This window comes from Atractosteus spatula, chromosome 17 (assembly GCF_055471065.1).
Source record: "Atractosteus spatula isolate fAtrSpa1 chromosome 17, fAtrSpa1.hap1, whole genome shotgun sequence".
In the NCBI taxonomy this organism is placed as follows: Eukaryota; Metazoa; Chordata; class Actinopteri; order Semionotiformes; family Lepisosteidae; genus Atractosteus; species Atractosteus spatula.
In genome coordinates, this window is record NC_142722.1 from 5,942,968 (window position 1) to 5,961,214 (window position 18,247).

General features: G+C 46.1%; 2 protein-coding genes across 2 annotated transcripts in view; one reads left to right on the plus strand and one right to left on the minus strand.

Moving 5' to 3' along the window:
- The window catches only part of pi4kab (phosphatidylinositol 4-kinase, catalytic, alpha b), a 45,154-nt gene that overhangs the window by 25,310 nt on the left and 1,597 nt on the right, over positions 1 to 18,247 (minus strand). Inside the window, exons 3-22 of the mRNA XM_088935789.1 lie at positions 17,832 to 17,925; positions 17,123 to 17,211; positions 16,811 to 16,883; positions 16,089 to 16,348; positions 15,575 to 15,641; positions 14,716 to 14,864; positions 14,142 to 14,207; positions 13,893 to 13,989; positions 13,293 to 13,484; positions 12,609 to 12,709; positions 12,163 to 12,292; positions 11,581 to 11,710; positions 11,270 to 11,365; positions 10,900 to 11,083; positions 10,415 to 10,518; positions 9,470 to 9,638; positions 8,985 to 9,035; positions 1,818 to 1,926; positions 1,066 to 1,202; positions 580 to 713 (exon numbers count right to left, since the gene is read on the minus strand). Coding sequence (XP_088791915.1) covers positions 580 to 713; positions 1,066 to 1,202; positions 1,818 to 1,926; positions 8,985 to 9,035; positions 9,470 to 9,638; positions 10,415 to 10,518; positions 10,900 to 11,083; positions 11,270 to 11,365; positions 11,581 to 11,710; positions 12,163 to 12,292; positions 12,609 to 12,709; positions 13,293 to 13,484; positions 13,893 to 13,989; positions 14,142 to 14,207; positions 14,716 to 14,864; positions 15,575 to 15,641; positions 16,089 to 16,348; positions 16,811 to 16,883; positions 17,123 to 17,211; positions 17,832 to 17,925 — 2,432 coding nt within the window. The remainder of the gene's footprint in view (positions 1 to 579; positions 714 to 1,065; positions 1,203 to 1,817; positions 1,927 to 8,984; positions 9,036 to 9,469; positions 9,639 to 10,414; positions 10,519 to 10,899; positions 11,084 to 11,269; positions 11,366 to 11,580; positions 11,711 to 12,162; positions 12,293 to 12,608; positions 12,710 to 13,292; positions 13,485 to 13,892; positions 13,990 to 14,141; positions 14,208 to 14,715; positions 14,865 to 15,574; positions 15,642 to 16,088; positions 16,349 to 16,810; positions 16,884 to 17,122; positions 17,212 to 17,831; positions 17,926 to 18,247) is intronic.
- Positions 3,510 to 8,081, plus strand: serpind1 (serpin peptidase inhibitor, clade D (heparin cofactor), member 1). The gene is made up of 4 exons (XM_088935296.1): positions 3,510 to 4,466; positions 4,766 to 5,039; positions 5,831 to 5,975; positions 6,824 to 8,081. The coding sequence occupies exons 1-4, from the start codon at positions 3,548 to 3,550 to the stop codon at positions 7,013 to 7,015; spliced, it is 1,530 nt and encodes a 509-aa protein (XP_088791422.1). The 5' UTR covers positions 3,510 to 3,547; the 3' UTR covers positions 7,016 to 8,081.

Genomic DNA, 18,247 nt, shown 5'->3' on the forward strand with positions numbered 1-18,247 from the left:
TTGCTAAACTGGGTTTTTCCATTAAATGAGTGGAGAGTTCCACAACCCATAATATAGTCAAGGTATTTTAGAAACAAATGCTTTCATGGGCCTGATTTGCAAAACATTATTCAAACAGATCACAAAAGAGACTTAAGGAACATAAAATTACTGGCACCCAGTCAGGATGCATTTAAATTGAGTCATGATCTCCAGTACTGCCCATGAGAATTACTACTATGTAAGTTTAACAAAAATCAATCTGATTTTTTTAAAAATCAGGACTCCATCCATCATCAGAAAGCAATTTAATCCTACAAGCAGTGCAGGGTGCGCACACACAGGGACAATTTAGAGACACTAATTAACTTAACCCGTATGCCTTTGGAAGAGGGCAGCAACCCCCCCCACACACAAGAAAAACATGCAAACTCCACACAGAAGGTACGCCCAGACCTGCATCGAGCCCAGGACTCAAGGGTTATGAGGCAGCCGGGCTGATCATTGTGCTCAAATTGAGCTCTGCCCCAGATGCAGGGTGCCGATTTTTAGCCGCAGCTGAAGGAACACAAGTGAACGCTGACAACGGGGCTGAAATACCTCATGTACTCCAGCCTGTACACCGACAGCAGGTAAGTCGACATAGCAAAGTCTAGCTTGTTGATGAGGGCTGCCACTTCAGGAGGGGGGTCCAGCAGGTTTATAATGGTGCTTCTCAGGTCATTCAGCTCAGCCTGGGAAAAGACAACTCTGAGCACAGGCACTTCTAGAAAAAAGATAGCCCCCCCATCCAAGATCACTGCAACTACATTCATAGTCAAGACTTGCAGAGTTTTGTCTGGATACCATACAGATGAAGTCCAAGTAATTACCTTCTCACTCATATAATAGTAATAATTAATTCTTATTATTATTATTGCCCTCCTTCGATATTAAGTGCGTAGAAAGAAACAGAAAAAAGAAGCACCTTACACAAGGCTGAGAGAACAAGGCTGCAGAAAAATTTAGTTTCTTCTGAAGAACATGTCTGTAAGCTTTCGTAATCAAAGCCCCTTTTTTCAGAGGGGCCGCGTGCCGGAGACTTACGGGAGTGACGGTGTCGTTCTTGAGGGCCGAGTTGTACTGCAGCTCGGAGCGCAGGGGCTCCCCGCTGGGGAAGGTGAGCAGGGGGGACTTGGAGGCGATCTCGCACACGCCCTCGTACCACTCCTCGGGCCACAGGCCTGCCGGGGGCAGAGCAGCGTCACGCCGGGAAGACCACAAACCACACAGCAAAGCCTCCTTACGAGAGGCCAAGCACCAGGCAGAAGAAGAGGCGAGCATCTGTAACTGGTGCCTTGGGCTCATTCCCTATGCAAGCATCATGCAGTCATGGGTAAAGCCGAGAATTACATTATTTTATTTCACTGACGTTTTTATCCAAGGTGACTTGACATTTGCACCCACTTATCCACCTGAGTTATTTTATTTAAATTATTTGGGCAAAGGACCTCTCTCAAGGGTTACAACAGCAGTATCTCACCTGGGATTTGAACCCACAACCTTCCAGATACAAGTGCAGAACCCCGGACATGGCCCCACAGTGCTGCACCTCATGCAACACTGAGCAATACTACTCTCCTGTGAGGGAGGGTGCTGCCCGCTTCAGTGTGGCTTACCTGATTAAATTGGTAAGAAGCACATTCAGAACCTGTGTGCATTATCCAAATAAAATTCAGTACTTCTGCCTTTTGGCCTTGAAGAATTTTAAATGCTGTTGCACTCGCTGAAGCAACCTCGTTGATCACTGAACAAGGGGATAAGGCGAGAGTCCACACGATGACCTCTTGAACACATACCTGAGCCCTCCACAGCAAACCCCATCACCACAGAGTAAAGCCAGAAATCCCTGAAGAGCTTCTGCAGTCTCGGCTTGGCCTCCTTAATGGGTGGCAGCCGTCTTGTCAGCTGGAGAAGCACAAGAAGGCACAAGGGGGGGTTAGAGCTGCCACCCTACAGTGCATCCAAGAATGAAGCACTCAGGCCACCACGATGCAATGCACTCACACAGACTCAATTCACAAGGAAACACAGTTAGACTACTGTCTTACAGCTCCATGGTACAGGAATTACATCTTGGGACCCCTGTCAGTGTGGAGTTTGCATGTTCTCCTAACAGGGAGACGTCAAGGGATTTGTTCCCAGAACACCTAGAGTTTGATGGCCTGAATAACCTTTTCTCATTTAAGAGCATAAGAATGGGAACAAAACAAGAGGAAGCCATTTGGCTCCTTCATCCCCTTTGGCAGTTAGTAGCTAACCTCATCCATTTCGTGATGCAAGCTAGGAAATCGTCTTCAACAATACAGCTGGGTAGCTTGTTCCATGCACCCACTACTTGGGAACAAAGGGGGCCTCCTATTCTCATGTTGGGACATTACCGATGCTGTGATGTTGTTGTTGGTTTAAGTGACAAGTCGGGTCTGGGGACAAGGGTGAATCATTACTTCTGCCACAGACACAGACCTAAGCCCTGGTGTCCTTCATCTGTAACAGTATAATTCACTAACATACAACCTTAGAACATTTAATAGTAAGCCAAAATACTGCTGTCAATAACTGCAGTTTAATAAGCAGCATTTTCACACTTTTATTGTACATTGATTTGATACAGTATCTGATCAAGGGTCTCATTTTGACTGAATTATCAATCAGGATTTGCAGAGAGATGGAAGGTTTGGTTGCTCCTTGACATGTTATGCACCAAAAGCAGAAACGAAAGGGTTAAATGCTCCTTTAAGACACAGGTGAACAGCTGTGCTCCAAACACCCGTACTTCCATGAGATGTAACTCACAATTCGGTAAAGGTAAAAAGGGGCTTCTCTGTACAATCTTTCGAAAAAAAATTCCAGAGAGAAAAACTTGTTATGGAAAAGATATTTCACAAGATCAATCAGGAGTCAAATCAAGAGTTAAATGTTTGACTGACATGCCAGTTTGTCAGTGATTGAACTGGACTGTGTTTACTTTGGGAAACAGGCATCAAAGTTCACCGTTAAAGAAAACAGCTCGGCCCTAAAAGCTCCCTAAGAGGCACATCACAGCAGCACACGGCCAGGTAAGTCAGCTTAATTTTCTCTGCACGCCAGGAAATGTACTGCTCCCAACTCCAGAAAAACTGAGAATAACCACAATCACAGTGCCATGATGATTCCAGACTATGGCACGTTAAATGAGGCAATTCAAATAGATTCTACCACAATGTATCTTTAAGAAGTCGAATGTTTGAAAAAAACCTGTAACCCTGTAGGCATGTGTTTAAAATCTATTACTGTAACGTAGTGGAATTCATTAAATTCTCTTTAATCAATTACACTACTGTGTAACTGCATTAATACTGTGTATTAGTGTACAGTGTTAGTAACTGTGTATTAATCAATACACTTTCTGTGTGATCCATGCAAATAATCGATAACATCATAGATATTAAAAATAACTTCTTAAAGTCTTAAAACAATAGGATTTCTTACACGTGGAGCTCAACGAATAACATTTTCTCCGTGTGCTGAAAGCAGCTTTCCTTCCAGGATGTGGTTCCTAACCATCACAGCTGTGGCATGTCTGTTCCCACCTGCCTCCCACGCTGGGGTAAAGGATCTGAGCCTTCACTTCAGCCAGACCGATCACAACCCCCCGCCATCGGTGGGGCCTCGGGGCTCCCAGCCAGGCGGGGCCGGAGACGTGGAGAAGATCCCGACCGACTTCCACAAAGAGAACACGGTGACGAACGACCTCCCGTTCGACGGGGGCTTCGAGGAGGAGGACTACATCGATTTCGACAAGCTGCTGGGGCTGGACGACACCGACTACGACGCCATCGACGAAATCGACACCCCGGCTCCCGGCGGGGACGTCGTCACCGAGCCCACTGACCCCCAGGTGAGGAGAGCCAACTTTTACCGGCTCTTCCATGGACAGACCCGAATCCAGAGGCTCAGCACCGCCAACGCCGACTTCGGCTTCAGCCTCTACAGGAGCCTGAGGAATGCCGCCAACCAGACGGACAACATCCTGTTCGCGCCCGCTGGCGTCTCCATCGCCATGGGCATGATAGACCTGGGAACCAAGCAGCACACCCACGAGCAGCTCTTCTCCGTGCTGGGCTTCCAGGACCTCGTCAACGCCAGCTCTAAGTACGAGGACAGCACCGTGCACAAGCTCTTCCGGAAGCTCACCCACCGCCTCTTCAGGCGCAACTTCGGCTACACCCTGCGGTCCGTCAACGACCTGTACGTGGAGAGGGGCCGCAGCATCACGGACGCCTTCCGGGCCACCGTGAAGGAGTACTACTTCGCCGAGCCCCAGTCGGTGGACTTCAGGGACCCGGCGTTCCTCCTCAAGGCGAATCAGCGCATTTCAAAGCTGACCAAAGGCCTCATTAAAGAGGGGCTGAAAAACGTCAACCCAGACACGGTGCTGATGCTTCTCAATTATCTGTACTTCAAAGGTGAGATATTAATCACGTGCAGCGTGACACTCTTCTGCGTAAAATCTGGAGGAGCTGAATTAATCAGCCATTTCATAAGATCAAATACACTATAAACTTTAAATTTACTATTATAAGGATATTTACCTGCTTTGAAACATAACATTGTACGACTTTTGTATCCAATTAATGTCTTGTTTTCTTAATTAATTTAGCATTATTTTACATCTCACGCGTGTTTCTTCTGCAGCTCCGGGGTGACTAGTTTGATGTGTAAAAATGGAACATCTTAGTGAACAAATGTCATTCTTTTCGGACAGGGACGTGGGAAAACAAATTCCCAGCAAAGCAGACCAGCTATCGCAGTTTCCGCCTGAACGAGAGGGAAACCGTGCGCGTGCCCATGATGCAGACCAAGGGGAACTTCCTGGCTGCTGCTGACCACGAGCTGGACTGCGACATCTTGCAGATGTCCTACGTGGGCAACATAAGCATGCTGGTGGCCATCCCCAGGAAGCTGTCCGGGATGAGGAACCTGGAGACACAGATCTCGCCAGCTGTGGTCAACAGATGGATCAACAGCATGACCAACAGGCAAGTCTGCTCCTCGCCATCTTACTGCTTTCAGCTTACACCTGCATCTCAAATACCTGACGCATCTTTGCAACAAGGACCTGTCAGCTCAAGTCTCCAAAAGAAATTAAACGTTCCTGGGCAACATTCCCATAAATTTGGCCTCTGTGCAAAAACCAGACCTACAGTATGCTATAAATAATAAATCGGGTCAAAAGGTACTGCACCTGCACAATGTTTTAAATTCCAGCTATCAACTAGGTTTTGGTGGAGATGATAAAAAAGGGAATACAAACTTTGCTGCTTCGTCAATTTTCTGGGCAGTTGAAACAATATAAAGACAGGATTATGGGCATTTGCTTCCAAGACCTAATGGGGATGCTAATAATTGACATCCATATTTTTGTCACAAATTACTGATTCCATGCATTTGCTTTAAAACAAGACAGCATTGTAAAACCGCGTGGTGGCAGGTAGCAGAGGAAATGTGGGGTGTTCAATACAAGTGCAAAGAATTCTTCAGCAAATGCACTATGTAAGCAAACAGCAGAACAGCCTGTCCACGAACTCAGCCAAAGGTACTTCTGAACTGCACAGTGCATGCCACTGGTGTCTGCTGAGAGATTCCATCTTAGTGACTATGCTCTTTCCTGCCATGAATTACCCATCAAATTAGTCCTCTGTTTTTAAACCCAAAATTTTAACCATAAAGGCTCGATAATGAAGGAACTGCCCTACATACTACTGTAATTAACCAAAGAAAGAGATCTAACATTGACCAAGACACACACTCTGACCTGTTCTTCATGCAGAACCCGAGAAGTTATCTTCCCCAAATTCAAGCTGGAAAGGAACTACAACTTGATTGGACACCTGAAGGAGATGGGGCTTACGGACCTGTTTAACGTGACCGCAGACTTCTCCGGCATGACAGATGAGAAAATAGCCATCGATATGGTACAGTAAATGCACAATCAACACTACCAGCAGCTATATCACCCTGCCACTGATATATGACATGATGATATACCCTGATGACAGGGTATATTCACACCCTGAATGGTTCATGACTCCAGGAGTAGGCCGGTATTGTTGCACTCTTTCTGAAATAGGAACGTGTAGGCATAACAGACATATCACCCTGCAACTCACAACTGGCAGCCCACTGAAGCTCAGCAGATATGAGCCTGGTCAGTACCTGGATGGGAGACCTCCTGGGAAAGCTAAGGGTGCTGCTGGAAGAGGTGTTAGTGGGGCCAGCAGGGGGTGCTCACCCTACGGTCTATGTGGGTCCTTATGCCCATTTTAGTGATGGGGACACAAAACTATAAAAGGGTGCAGTCCTACAGGCAACAAATAAAAGCGAGGTCCTGACTCTATGTAGTCATTAAAAATCCCAGGGTATTTCTTGAAATGAGTAGGGGTTTAACCCTGGTGTCCTGGCCAAATCTCCCCCTGGCCTTTACCAATCATGGCCTCCTAATAATCCCCATCTCTGAACTGGCTTCATCTCTCTGTTCTCCTCCCCACTGAGAGCTGGTGTGTGGGGAGCAGACTGGTGCACTATGGCTGCTGTCGCATCACCCAGGTGGCGCTGCACACTGGTGGTGGTGGAGGGGAGTCTAGAAGAGCTCTATATAAATGTAAGGAGTTATCATTATCAAGAGTTTGCAGCACCAATCCTACAATCTGCAATTTTTTTTCCCTGCCTCACAACACTCAACAAAAAAGCAGGAACCAGTGGAGCATCAGTCTGGTCCACAGCCCTGCCTGCAAAGCTTCTCTCCTCTGCTTCCCCCCCGCAGTTCAAGCACCAGGCTACGATCACGGTGAACGAGGAAGGCACGGAGGCGGCTGCCGTGACCACAGTGGGCTTCATGCCCCTGTCGGCCCAGATCCGTTTCATCGTGGACCGGCCCTTCCTCTTCCTCATCTACGAGCACCGCACCAGCTGCCTGCTCTTCATGGGCCGGGTCGTCAACCCCAACAACAACTAAAACCCACGGGCCCCAGGGTGCCTTCACACAAGAAGACAGAATAAGAAACGTTGCCAGCTAATAACGTCTCTATCTGAAGCTACTGATGGCAAAAAAAAATTACAGCAGCCTAGTGGCTGCTAAGACCAAGAAACGTTGGTACTGAAACATTAAATATAAATGGTATGTTAGCCGATTCAGTATTGTGCTTTTGTTTTTGTGACAGAATCTTTCCCATGTGGAACAGGGTTATGATAACAAAATCAGATAAATGGAGGTTTACAATAAAAACATTGGTTCTAATTGCAAATCTATAAAAAAAAGGCGGTTTTCCATAGGATACTCCTACAATTCATTTTCATACTAAGAGGTTTCTAAACATTTTGAATTCCTTAAAAAAATCCCTTTGTATGGGGGCAACAAGAGGGGGATATCTGGGCCATCTAACACTTTGAATGCTAGCAGCAATTTAATCTCAGGAGGTCATCCAGCAGTTTCTTGACAGAAGTCAAGGTATTGGTTTCAAGAACAATGGCTGGGCAGCTTCAATTTTGCATACATTACTGCGCAAACAGTTAGCATTTCTGAATAAGGTTAATAATTTAGGCAATGCTGTTCAAAGAGTTGGATCACAGCATCCAAGGATGACTATCACAGTGCCAGCTCTGCAGCACATAAGAGTCATCACACAGTGGCACAGAGCAGCAAGCATCAGATCATCAATAAGGATAGAGTGCTACAGGTTTAATTCCTGTTGCCTAGAGCAGTTTGACACATTTTAATTGGAAATCCATTTCTGAATATATCAATGAAGCATCTGGATTAATTAGTGTCCTTAAAAATTAATTTCATTTTACCAATACAATTTTCAGTTCTTAATACCATTTAGACAATTCTCCTTCTACAAAACCATTATTTCCAGCAGCTTATTTCCCCAGTACAAATTCATTTCCCTTGTTTTGCTAGTGGCAAACAGCTTGTGATTAACCTGACAGCTCTCTGTTTTGTACAAGTATGTGCTGTACAAACTGTGAAGTACGATGCCAATGTCTGAAAACTGACCCATTAAAGATATTACATAAAATGATCCTTCTGTGACTCACACAATTAATAATTCAGTAAGGCTATGCAATTTATTCAAATTAAAATGTCTTTTGAGATAGAAAATAATGTGGACAGACTTAAAAGAACAGTTTTCTGGAATTAGGGTCAATGACAGGACAGCTACAGTATACATCAGCAGAACTGCAAGTCAACATCTTGTTTTGCAAGCTGTGTAAATATTTGTTTCACAGGTGAAACATTAACTGGAATGGAGACTTGTCTGAATTGTCTGTGCTCTTTCAGGAGATTCATTACAATGAATTAAACAGAAGAAAACAAGAACTTCACCAAATCATTCAATGTCAACAGCTGAAATGTAAGCAGTTTAGCAAGAGAATAGCATCGCTAAGATTTCTAGAAATGCCTTCAATGCAGACCCTGCTCAAGCTCCACTGAACCTCACAGTACTTTAATGATGTTAAGAAGCCTAAACAGAGCAGAATAAGAGTTACTAAAGGATAGATTCAAATGGTCGGTACCAAGAGTAACTAAAAAACTAAGGGGTAGGGCCTCAATCAATATTGATTAATTACTTTAAACAAGCAAGACCCTATAAGGAATCTCCACAGCTTCCTGCAAATAATGAGGTCATTCTGATTAGTGCTCTGTTTTTAGGACCCACACATAAAAGGACTGCTTATTCCTTCCAATAGCTTGTTTAAAAAAACCCCACTCTCCACCCCCTGTACATCTGCAGACCTAAGTGAGTTCAGCCGGAGACAGCAGAAGCAACTGGTTTAGGACAGACTAGCAAACACTGTTGGTTGGTGATGTTGATGTGAGTTTCTTCAGAAGAGTGACAAGATGTGTTGCTGTACACCGGGCTTCGTACAGTTAAAAAAAATGCATTGCATTTTTACAGAAATTTGACAAGACGTGTCCTTACCACAGCAATGACTGGAATCAGCACTCCCAGGTTGCCAGCACTGCTGGATGCCTGCAGGAGAACATAACATAACGAGATAACGTTCACAATATAACAATCTTACAAGACAACAAAGAAGAAAGGAATTGCACTAAGTGACGCATCGATTGCACGGCTTCAGGCACGTTGCCCGTACAAAAAGGGGAAATGAAATTAACCAGAGAACACCGCTTACAGATAGCAAGACAGGAAATGCAGATGAATGCAAAACCTCTCTCACCCGAGTACAGTGGGTGAATGAGAGATCCAGACAATACAGAACCGATTTCACTCCTTTGGGTAACGTGACAGGATTGTCACTCTGGAAACAGGACTAATCCCACCGGAACGAGAAAACCAGGCTGGTGGATTTGTGGTCCACAACCCCCTCCCCCCCTCTTCACGGGTTGCTGCTGGTGTGCTGCTCCCCGAGTGATTCCAGAGGCACGCAGGGGTGCGGGCCGTACCTTGAGCGCCGGCCCCTTCTCGCTCGCCCGCTCGCTCGCCCTCTTGCCCTCCAGCCCCAGCTGCACGAAGAGCTCGAGGAGGTTGACCAGTAACTCGTCCACCATCTGTTCCCCCTGCAGGTTGGCGGCGATGTTGGCCAGGGCGTTGATCACGGCCAGCGAGCAGTGCCTGCACACGGAAACAACGCCAGCCCTCGCTCAGTGCGACGCCAAAATCACAGGTCACAGCTGCCGAGTTCTTCGAAAGTCGGCGGGTTGTATTATAAAGCGTCTTGCAAAAACTCAGAAAAATTCTCATTTTTGTTTGACCAGCTACAGAAGTCAGTCAAGTAATCCAAAGGTGTATTGCATATTTTTTCCCATCATTTTTAAAAACTGATGTCTGAAATAGTGCTTATACTGGAGATCAAAATGTTGGAAAAACACTGGGCTTTTAAGAAAAAATATTAGATGTTTATACGTGTTTCTGTGGATTGTTTTCAGATAAATATTGGCAGGAAACTAGTATGATTTATGATAATGTAGAAACATTTACCAGTAAATATGTAAAGAACATTCTAAAAATACTTCCAACTCAAAACAGGTAAAGGGGCTCTCCTGAACACAGGTTAAGCTCTATGATCGTGGGTTTTGAGCAGTAGAAAACCAGGATCGTGATTCCCTGATGGCAGGGTACGATTAGCTGGCCACAGCTCTCTCAGCTCACTGCAAGACAGTGACCACTGTGGCCTCAAAGGGTGCTTGTGGTGCTGTCAGCAAGAGACGCGGCCCAACTCCCATTGGAGCTGAACCTGCAGTACGAGTCGGACCACACTTTCTCCTTCCACATGTAATCACGGATTGTAACCAAGAGTCGAGCTACAAATGACAAAAACAATTGGCGATCCTAAATTATAATATATAATAAATTCGAAGACCACAGGTTTAAGCCTGAGACCCAGTTACCTGTATCCATGGTCCCTGTGGTCTTTTGTAGCCGAGTAGACCACTGAGCTGGCCTTCACACTGATCTGCTGGAACAGGTTCCACACCTCCTGATAAATGTATTGCTAAAGCAAAACAAGAAAACATGGGTAGTGTTTTGCCTTGTTGGTCTCCGATTGTCACTGATAAATGGACCTATTTCGGAATGAAATGCATTCCATTTTTCATTATAAGATGATGTCGCCAGATGACACTGGGCTGGCTTTTAACTAAAATATTAATGGCTAGATCTATCCTGTTACTTTTCCAAACAACTCTGCCAGCCAGACAGGTCTGCCCTATTGCCCTTTCCACCTTCTTCAGATTGCATATGAACATCTTACCTGGGAAGATTTATCATACTTTTTACATCTATTATCATAAGGTGATGCAGAAGATTTACAGTATACAACCCGACAGATGCATAAAGAATGTTACTGTATAAACAGTGGGGTCCTGGAACTTACATTTCCTGTGATCACCATGCATCCCAGCTGGTCTATTATCAGCACATCCAGCTGGGAGGGCGGCTGGCAAAACTTCTGCTGCAGGATCTGCAGGATGGGTTCCATCACCTTGGGGGTGTCCCGCAGGGCTACTGCAATATGGCCTAGCGCTCGGATGGTGTGGTCCGGGATGAGGTGAGCATCCCTGAAGAACAGTGGGGAAAAATGTCCATCAAGTACATGTGTATAATTATAACTTCACGTGCAGCACAGTACAAAATGTAGAAGGTTAAGAGAAAATCTTTTTTTTTTTTGATACTAGGATAGAAGAGCAATTTCTACAAGGAAAGCTTCACCCCTCCACCCTCTTTCTGAATAGTGGCCAGCGTACTTATCATTCTCCTGCGAAATGTAGAGGCGGTTGGACAGGCTGGCCAAGAAGGCCTCCACAATCACAGGATCCATCGTCAGCCCCGCTTTCAGACATCTGGAGGAAGAACAAAACAAAACCATAAAGCCTGCAGTCCATTCTCATACATTCAGGACGAAGACAAGCAGCAGTTTTGCATGTCGCCTTTCTTGCCATATTTTACACCCGTTTCGGTCTTTTTTCCCCCTCACGTCTTTTGGAAAAACGTCTCGCTTCTTCTGAACCCAGGGACTGATCCGAGCCTCCCCCCTGCTGCCCCCCTGACCCCTCACCTGCAGATGTTGTCGATGGAGATGTCCCGCAGCTGCTCGTACATGGAGGGCTGGCTCTTCTTGTTGGAGAGCACGTTGAGGGTGGACTGCGAGTGCTCATTGGTGACGCTGATCTTAATCTCTCCGGTCCCTTCGAAAGGAAGGCAAAGCCATTCAGTGGTCGTCTTTCCTGCTTCCCTGTCAAGTCTATCAGGACACTTAGGGCTACAATGTCCAGCTCTCTCACCAGCCCTGGACACTGCAACCCAGAAGGGCGTGGGTTGAAATCCCAGGCGAGATGCTGCTGTTCTACCCCTGAGCGAGGGACTTTAATCAAACTGTTCCAGTAAAAACCCCTGTGGTATTAAACAGGACTACAGATCATCACTGAATATAAGAATGCTCTCTCAACTACTGTAACTTACCTGATAACACAGAACTACAAAAAGCACTGCTAAATTCATTGACATGTTATTAGTTACCAATTTTTTTAGTTTATGTGAAGCAGGGAGACAAATGATTGCTCCTAGCGTCTGCAAGAGTGAATGCTGTCGTTGAGGTGACGAAGTGGAAGAAGAAAGATGCAGCACCCTGCCTGGTTACCTGTGTGATACTGGCTGTGGTATTTGTACAGCTTCACCAGCACGGGCGAGGGAACCACGAGGAAATCGCGCAGCGAGGTGGTCACAGGGTGCGCCACCACAGGGAATCGCTCGCACAGACGCCCCAACCCCTGCACCGGGAGCACAAGAAGGAAGGGCAGGGGTCAAAATCGACAGCTTCCGACAGCCATGATGCAAAAACAGATGGTGGTGGCACCCCAATACTTGTCATGCTGCTCTCCAACAGGAAAGGCACACAAAACGTAAATCACAAGTGATGTGTGAATACCAAAATGCTACATTTTATTCTAATAATAACATCATTTTCCCCAACAATCAGGCCGAATTCAGTTCATGTTAGTTAAAAAAAGAAACTCTGCAGACCCTGAGTGAGAGTTTGGAAGATTTTGCAGCCTACGTGGAGAGACTTTACCCGAGAGCTCTTACCTGTAAACAGCAGATCAGCAGGGGCATGTGGGCGATGATGACTTTGCTTGATGTTTTGGACTGGAGCTTCTCCGACAGTTTCGTGCACAGATTCTCCGCCCCTTGAAGACAAAACACCAACCAGATGTCTCCATGTATTATTTTACAAAAAAAGCACTTGTCAGGCTGGGATTTGAAATGAAAAGGCAGCTCGATCTTAAAGAAAACCAGAGAGGATGACATTAAACCGACTTGAAAAGCCTCGCAGTGCAGAAACATCTGCTCAGGCAGGGAAAAGCACAGATCAATCAAAGTGATTGATTCTAGTAATCAAGAGCAGATCTGATAGTGCTCCCAGCAGTTAGGCTGCTAATAAAGAATAAACACAGCACAAGGCACTGACAAAGTCAACCCAGGGTATTTCTTCAGAATGAACAGTTAAGAAGACAGAAACTATGTGGAATTGCACTTAAAACCGAGAACAGGATGGTTATGACGGTATAGATTAAGATACCCAGATGTGTTTTTTTCCCCCCAAGAAACAGCTAAATGAGATTCGAGGATCATTTAACTACCAAAAGAGCTATACGGGACAAATCACCTCCCCTCTATGGAACTGTTTCTTATACTCTTATATCCTCAGGTCAGCAGCAGGCGCCTCCCTCACACCCCTGCCCTGCCCAGGCTGCAGAGCCCGTGCTGTACCTTGCTCCTCCTTCACAGCCCACACCATGAGGTCCACGCAGGCGGCGCTGGCCTGGCAGCGCAGCTTCAGGGGGTTCAGCTCGCTGTGCACGTGCTCCACGTCGTGCAGGATCTTCTGCAGCTCCGACTGGCTGCTGCTGAACTGCTCCAGCACGAAGTCGTGGACCTCCTTCACAAACGAGGTCTGCAGGTCTGTCGGGAGAAGAGCCGGTCACTCCCGCGCCAGCGCCAGCAGGGGGCCTCGCAGGCAGGCGGGGAGTAGGGGCAGCAGCCGGTTGCTAGGCGACAGTGCGCGTGCATGGAGGTGCTGTCTCTCTGCACAGCTGGACCTCTCCTGTCAACTGGGGGTGCGCCCCACTTTCTAATTTTCCCCTTCTGCCATTCTCGCCATTTCCTCTGTCCCACCCAACACCCACACTTCCAACTTGTGTCCTTTAGTCTCTGTGTTTCCTCCTCTCAGCTCGTATCAATCTCATACTGAGTCCAACGACAACTAGACTCCAATTGCACACCCACACAGGAAAGAAAAACATTCTACACCTGAGCCAGTCCTTGTTGGGAAGAATTCGGAAAAAGACTGGTCTGGAACACAGTCCTTACCTCTCATGTAATATAAAGTGTCCCTCAGCATTTTAAACATGGCCACATACAGGGGGTCACTGAATGTCTTGTAACAGAGGTCTATGTTGGGATTCAGCTGAAAACACAAGAGAACAAACAAGAGAATTCCTTAATTACAAAAATGTTTGGAGCCACACTCCTGGCACCCGAATGCATTCACGTAAGCAGCAGGTATTGAAAACAAAAGCCGACAGACAGGGGCTTAACGTCATGAGCAAAAAGACACACCTCCAAGACTTCCGTCATGACTGAATCCAGGGTTTTCAGAACTGAGTCTGCGACAATCTGTTTTACCTGTGGGGACAAAGCACCAATATATAGTCAGGGTCGCAAAAAATCCTATACTGTAGAGTTTACCGAAGAACTTTCCCTTCAGTGTAAACAGCATAATCAATGTTAATAACCTTGCAAGGCTGAATTTTACTTCCCAGGCAAATTTCACAAGGAATGGAGCTCAAGAGCAAAAACATGCCATCTGTCACAAGAGAAGAACATATCTATGCAAAGAGTAACAATGGGTTGTCTGCCCTGCTGCGCGACATCATGTGCTTAATGATAACACTGGAACACCAGATGAAAACCAGTCACTGCTGAGCCACAGCCTGCTTCCTTATTAAGGTGCCAAAGAGACAAGTGAAAATAATTACTGCTAATTACACTTGTCTTTTTGTCAAGCAAACCTCCCTTCCTCTTGCAATGACGTGAATAACGCTAAGAAAAAAGCAGCTAATGACACTTGCAGGAACACTGGGGACACGATTTTTATTACGATTTGGAGAGGAGGAAGAACTGAGCCCAGCACCATGTGCAGAAGCTGCCGCAGGACGTCCAGAGGGATGTCAAACTCCTTGCTGCTGTGGCCCGTGAACAGGGGAGAGACGGAGAAGCTGGAGCTGATGGTGGAGAAGTAGTAGTCAGGGTCCACTGCGCTGCCATCGGGAAGGTAGGAGCCTGGAGGGACAAGACAAGCTGTAACACTGAGGTCACGGACACAGGCAACCGCAGCCAGAGAAAAGGCTCGTCTTTCAACCAGTCCTGGAACTGCACCCTAACCCAACCAAACACCCAACAACAGTCCTTTAGTCTAAAACAGCCTTTTCCTACTGTTAGCTGAACCTCAACCCGCTAATTTGTATCTTCTTATCATGTACACAATGCAGAGAAAACCAGAAATTAGCATGATTCTCAGGGCTGTGCAATCCAACTTTACTTTATTGGCACTCTTAAATACAGATTTACAGATTAAAATGTGTTTTATGTAACAGGCATTAGAGCCCCCTAATATATATTAATCCATTGGAAAATGTTCATCCGTCTTAGGTGTGACTTTGCAAGGCTTCATGAACACCCACTGATTCATGGAAAAATAAATCTTTTCGGCTATAAACAAGAAGAAGCTGAGCTCTGTAAGAAACTTGTAATGAGCAGCAAAGGTCATGCGCCAAGAGGAGAGATGACAAAGGAAAGTCCACAGGACACATTTGCCCTGAACTCCTTCCGCCACATCTGGACAACATGGACACACAAATACAAAACAGGATTTAGTTGGCACTAAATCAAGTTTAAAAAACAAACAAACACTTTATACTCCTGGATCCATTTAAACAGCAAGCAGATTGCATTTGAAAACACTTCACAAAATCTTTAAGGGAGAAGTTCACCTTCAAAATACTGTGCTGTCAACCCTGCTGGAGAGCTGGGCAGAGTCCCTCCGCGCTCCGGACTGGCCTGGAAATATAGACGAAACTGACTGAAAACACGTCACGCAACACAAAAATGAAAGCAAGAAGCAGTTACTGAGCAACTCGGGAGGGAGAGAGCAGAGTGTAAAATCTATTTGATTGTGGAAACAAACTCTAGAACAAAACCAACAGCACATGACTTTGACATCCTCTAAGGACTGAAATCTGACATCCTTCCCTTTTTTCTGACAGAAAACAAATGACTGTTCAATACATGTCCTCGTGTGCAAAATGGATGCCACCATCAGCTTTGTTCCTTTAACTTTATGATTCTTTTAGTTGTTTTTATGCACCCTATAGTATCTGCTTTTTAGTTTACACGCCACCCATTTTTGGTGGCAGTTTTTTTCTCATTTTTCTGCATGTCCTGTCTCCCTCCGTCCTGTCTCGTTCGCCGGCCTGCCTGGAGAGCGAGCGAGCGAGCGAGCCCTGCCTGCGAGACGCTGGAGACGCTGCTGGTCTTGCGCTTCAGCGAGTCCCCCTGGCAGACGGTCAGCAGGGAGCTGGGCAGGATGGAGCGGAAGTCGTTGAAGGAGCGCCGGCGCACGCCCTCCAGCTCGTCGGCCACGCGCAGGGACTGCGGCGCCACCCGGGGGCAGAGCTTGGACAGGAGGGACTCGTCCGTGTTGCTGTAGCGGCCGAAGGCGCGGGCCACGCCCAGCAGACACGGCACCGCGTACCTGCACAGGTACTCTGGGAAAAGAACAAGCACACCTGAGAGAGCCTGCGCTTAGCTCACAACCGGCACAGAGAAAGTTTAAGGACACAACAGAAAACAAAATTCCAACACAATAGCTAAACACACTCCTTCATTACAGAACTTATACAGCTAGTGCTGCACCCTAAATTAGTGTTCTGAGTGAGTAGGAGAGACCAGCTGTATTTTCCATCTCTTTTTTTAAGCATGAAGTATTAAGGAAACTAACTCTATGCAATCTGAGAGAGGTAGTAGATATTAGAATTCTTTATGCAACCAGATATGATATATGGGGAGTGCTTGTTTATGCAGCGGGGAGTGTTCTGAGTTGAGTACCAAGCTCAAGGGTCACAACGGCATTACCCCCCCTGGGATTCGAACCCGTGACCCTCCGGTTCAGAGGTCAGAGCCCTAACCACTATTCCAGACTGCTGTCTATTAAGACCCATTAGCTCTACCTTTATCCTGGCTCTCGGGTGTCTGACACATTTCCAACAGGACCCGCATGGCATCCATGACAGCTTCCAAAATCTGAACGGAAACAAAAATAAGACACAAGCCCGCAGAGTGCGAAAGCACAGCTGTACTACTGCGGCGATATTCACAATTCTTTTATCACAAAAGCATTCTCACGGTCTGAAAAATGACCCACGGCAATCTTTGAACTCTACTCCCTCAATGAATATTTTTGCAAATGTTTCTGCATTTCTGGCAAGCAATGTGGAGTGCAGCTGGCGAGAGGCTGGCTGGGATTCCCAGGCTGCCCTCACCTGGCCTCGCGAGGAGCCATCTCTCTGGGCGACGTCTGACAGCAGGGTCACCAAACAGAAGCTGAAGTTTTCTGCAACAGGGAGGGATTCTGCAAAAAACAAAGGTGGAGGCAGAACTATCTTTCAGCTGCAGATGCACCAACAGTACCTTATGTTATGTTAACAGTATCTTAACAGTGTCTTCCCCCCGCCCCATATTAAAAAAATACTGACCATTGGAAAAAACACATTTAACATGTAAAGACTCATTTACCTGAATGTTATTTTTTTTTTAAAGGCAATTTTGTTTAAGATGTGCAGTTTCCATTTTAAGATTCCTCCTCGCCTGTTATCATCCTGCACTGGACCAAGGAAAGGTCTATTCCAAAAGAAAAGAGACACAATGCTCTGGCTGTGGAGCTTCACACACCTGAAGACGGCTCGTCATTGTGTCTCTTTTCTTTTCAGCATGGAATAAACCTTTCCTTGTTCTTTTGAAACCTACTCATGTTAATGGAGCTACCTACTTGAACTTCATCATTCTGCACTGCTTATTTTTCTAACAAACGCAAGCCAAAAGTGATATATACGATTCAAGTAAAAATAAAGTATACAAATGGTGATTATAGTTTCTATCCAGCAACAATCAAATATAATGCTATGAAATCAGATTTTGTAAGGAGTCACTCCTGACACTGCTTTAAATGATAACGGAATCAATCTTCCTTACCTTTTCCTTTCCTTCCTGTGCTCTCTTCGATCCACTGAACCCGGGGCAACCCCTTCAGCAGACCGAGCAGGTATGTAACAATACTTTCTTTGTGCTGCAAAAACAACAGACCATCAACTTTATTTTCTCAAACTGGTGAGATTCCAGGTGGCACAGTGTTCAGCACTGCTGCCTCACAGCTCCTGGGTCCTGGGGCTGATACCGGACTGGAGAGCCCTCTGTGTGGACTCTGCACGTTGTCTCTGGGTGCTTTCACATTGGAAAAACATGCCGGCCAGGTTAAGTAGTATCCCTGTGTCTGTGTGTGTGTGCGTGCGTGCATGCGCCCTGTGATGCACTGACATCTCCCCTAGTCCAGCCTTGTGCCCTGTGCATCCAGAATGGGCTCCATATTACAGCAACCCTTACTGGGAAGA

What these genes read in the sequence shown, in the direction of transcription:
- serpind1 (XM_088935296.1), top strand. Translation starts at nt 3,548, where the DNA reads ATGTGGTTCCTAACCATCACAGCTGTGGCATGTCTGTTCCCACCTGCC. An exon ending in CAATTATCTGTACTTCAAAG is followed by an intron (nt 4,467 to 4,765) that starts GTGAGATATTAA and finishes CTTTTCGGACAG; the next exon opens with GGACGTGGGAAAACAAATTC. An exon ending in AGAAAATAGCCATCGATATG is followed by an intron (nt 5,976 to 6,823) that starts GTACAGTAAATG and finishes TCCCCCCCGCAG; the next exon opens with TTCAAGCACCAGGCTACGAT.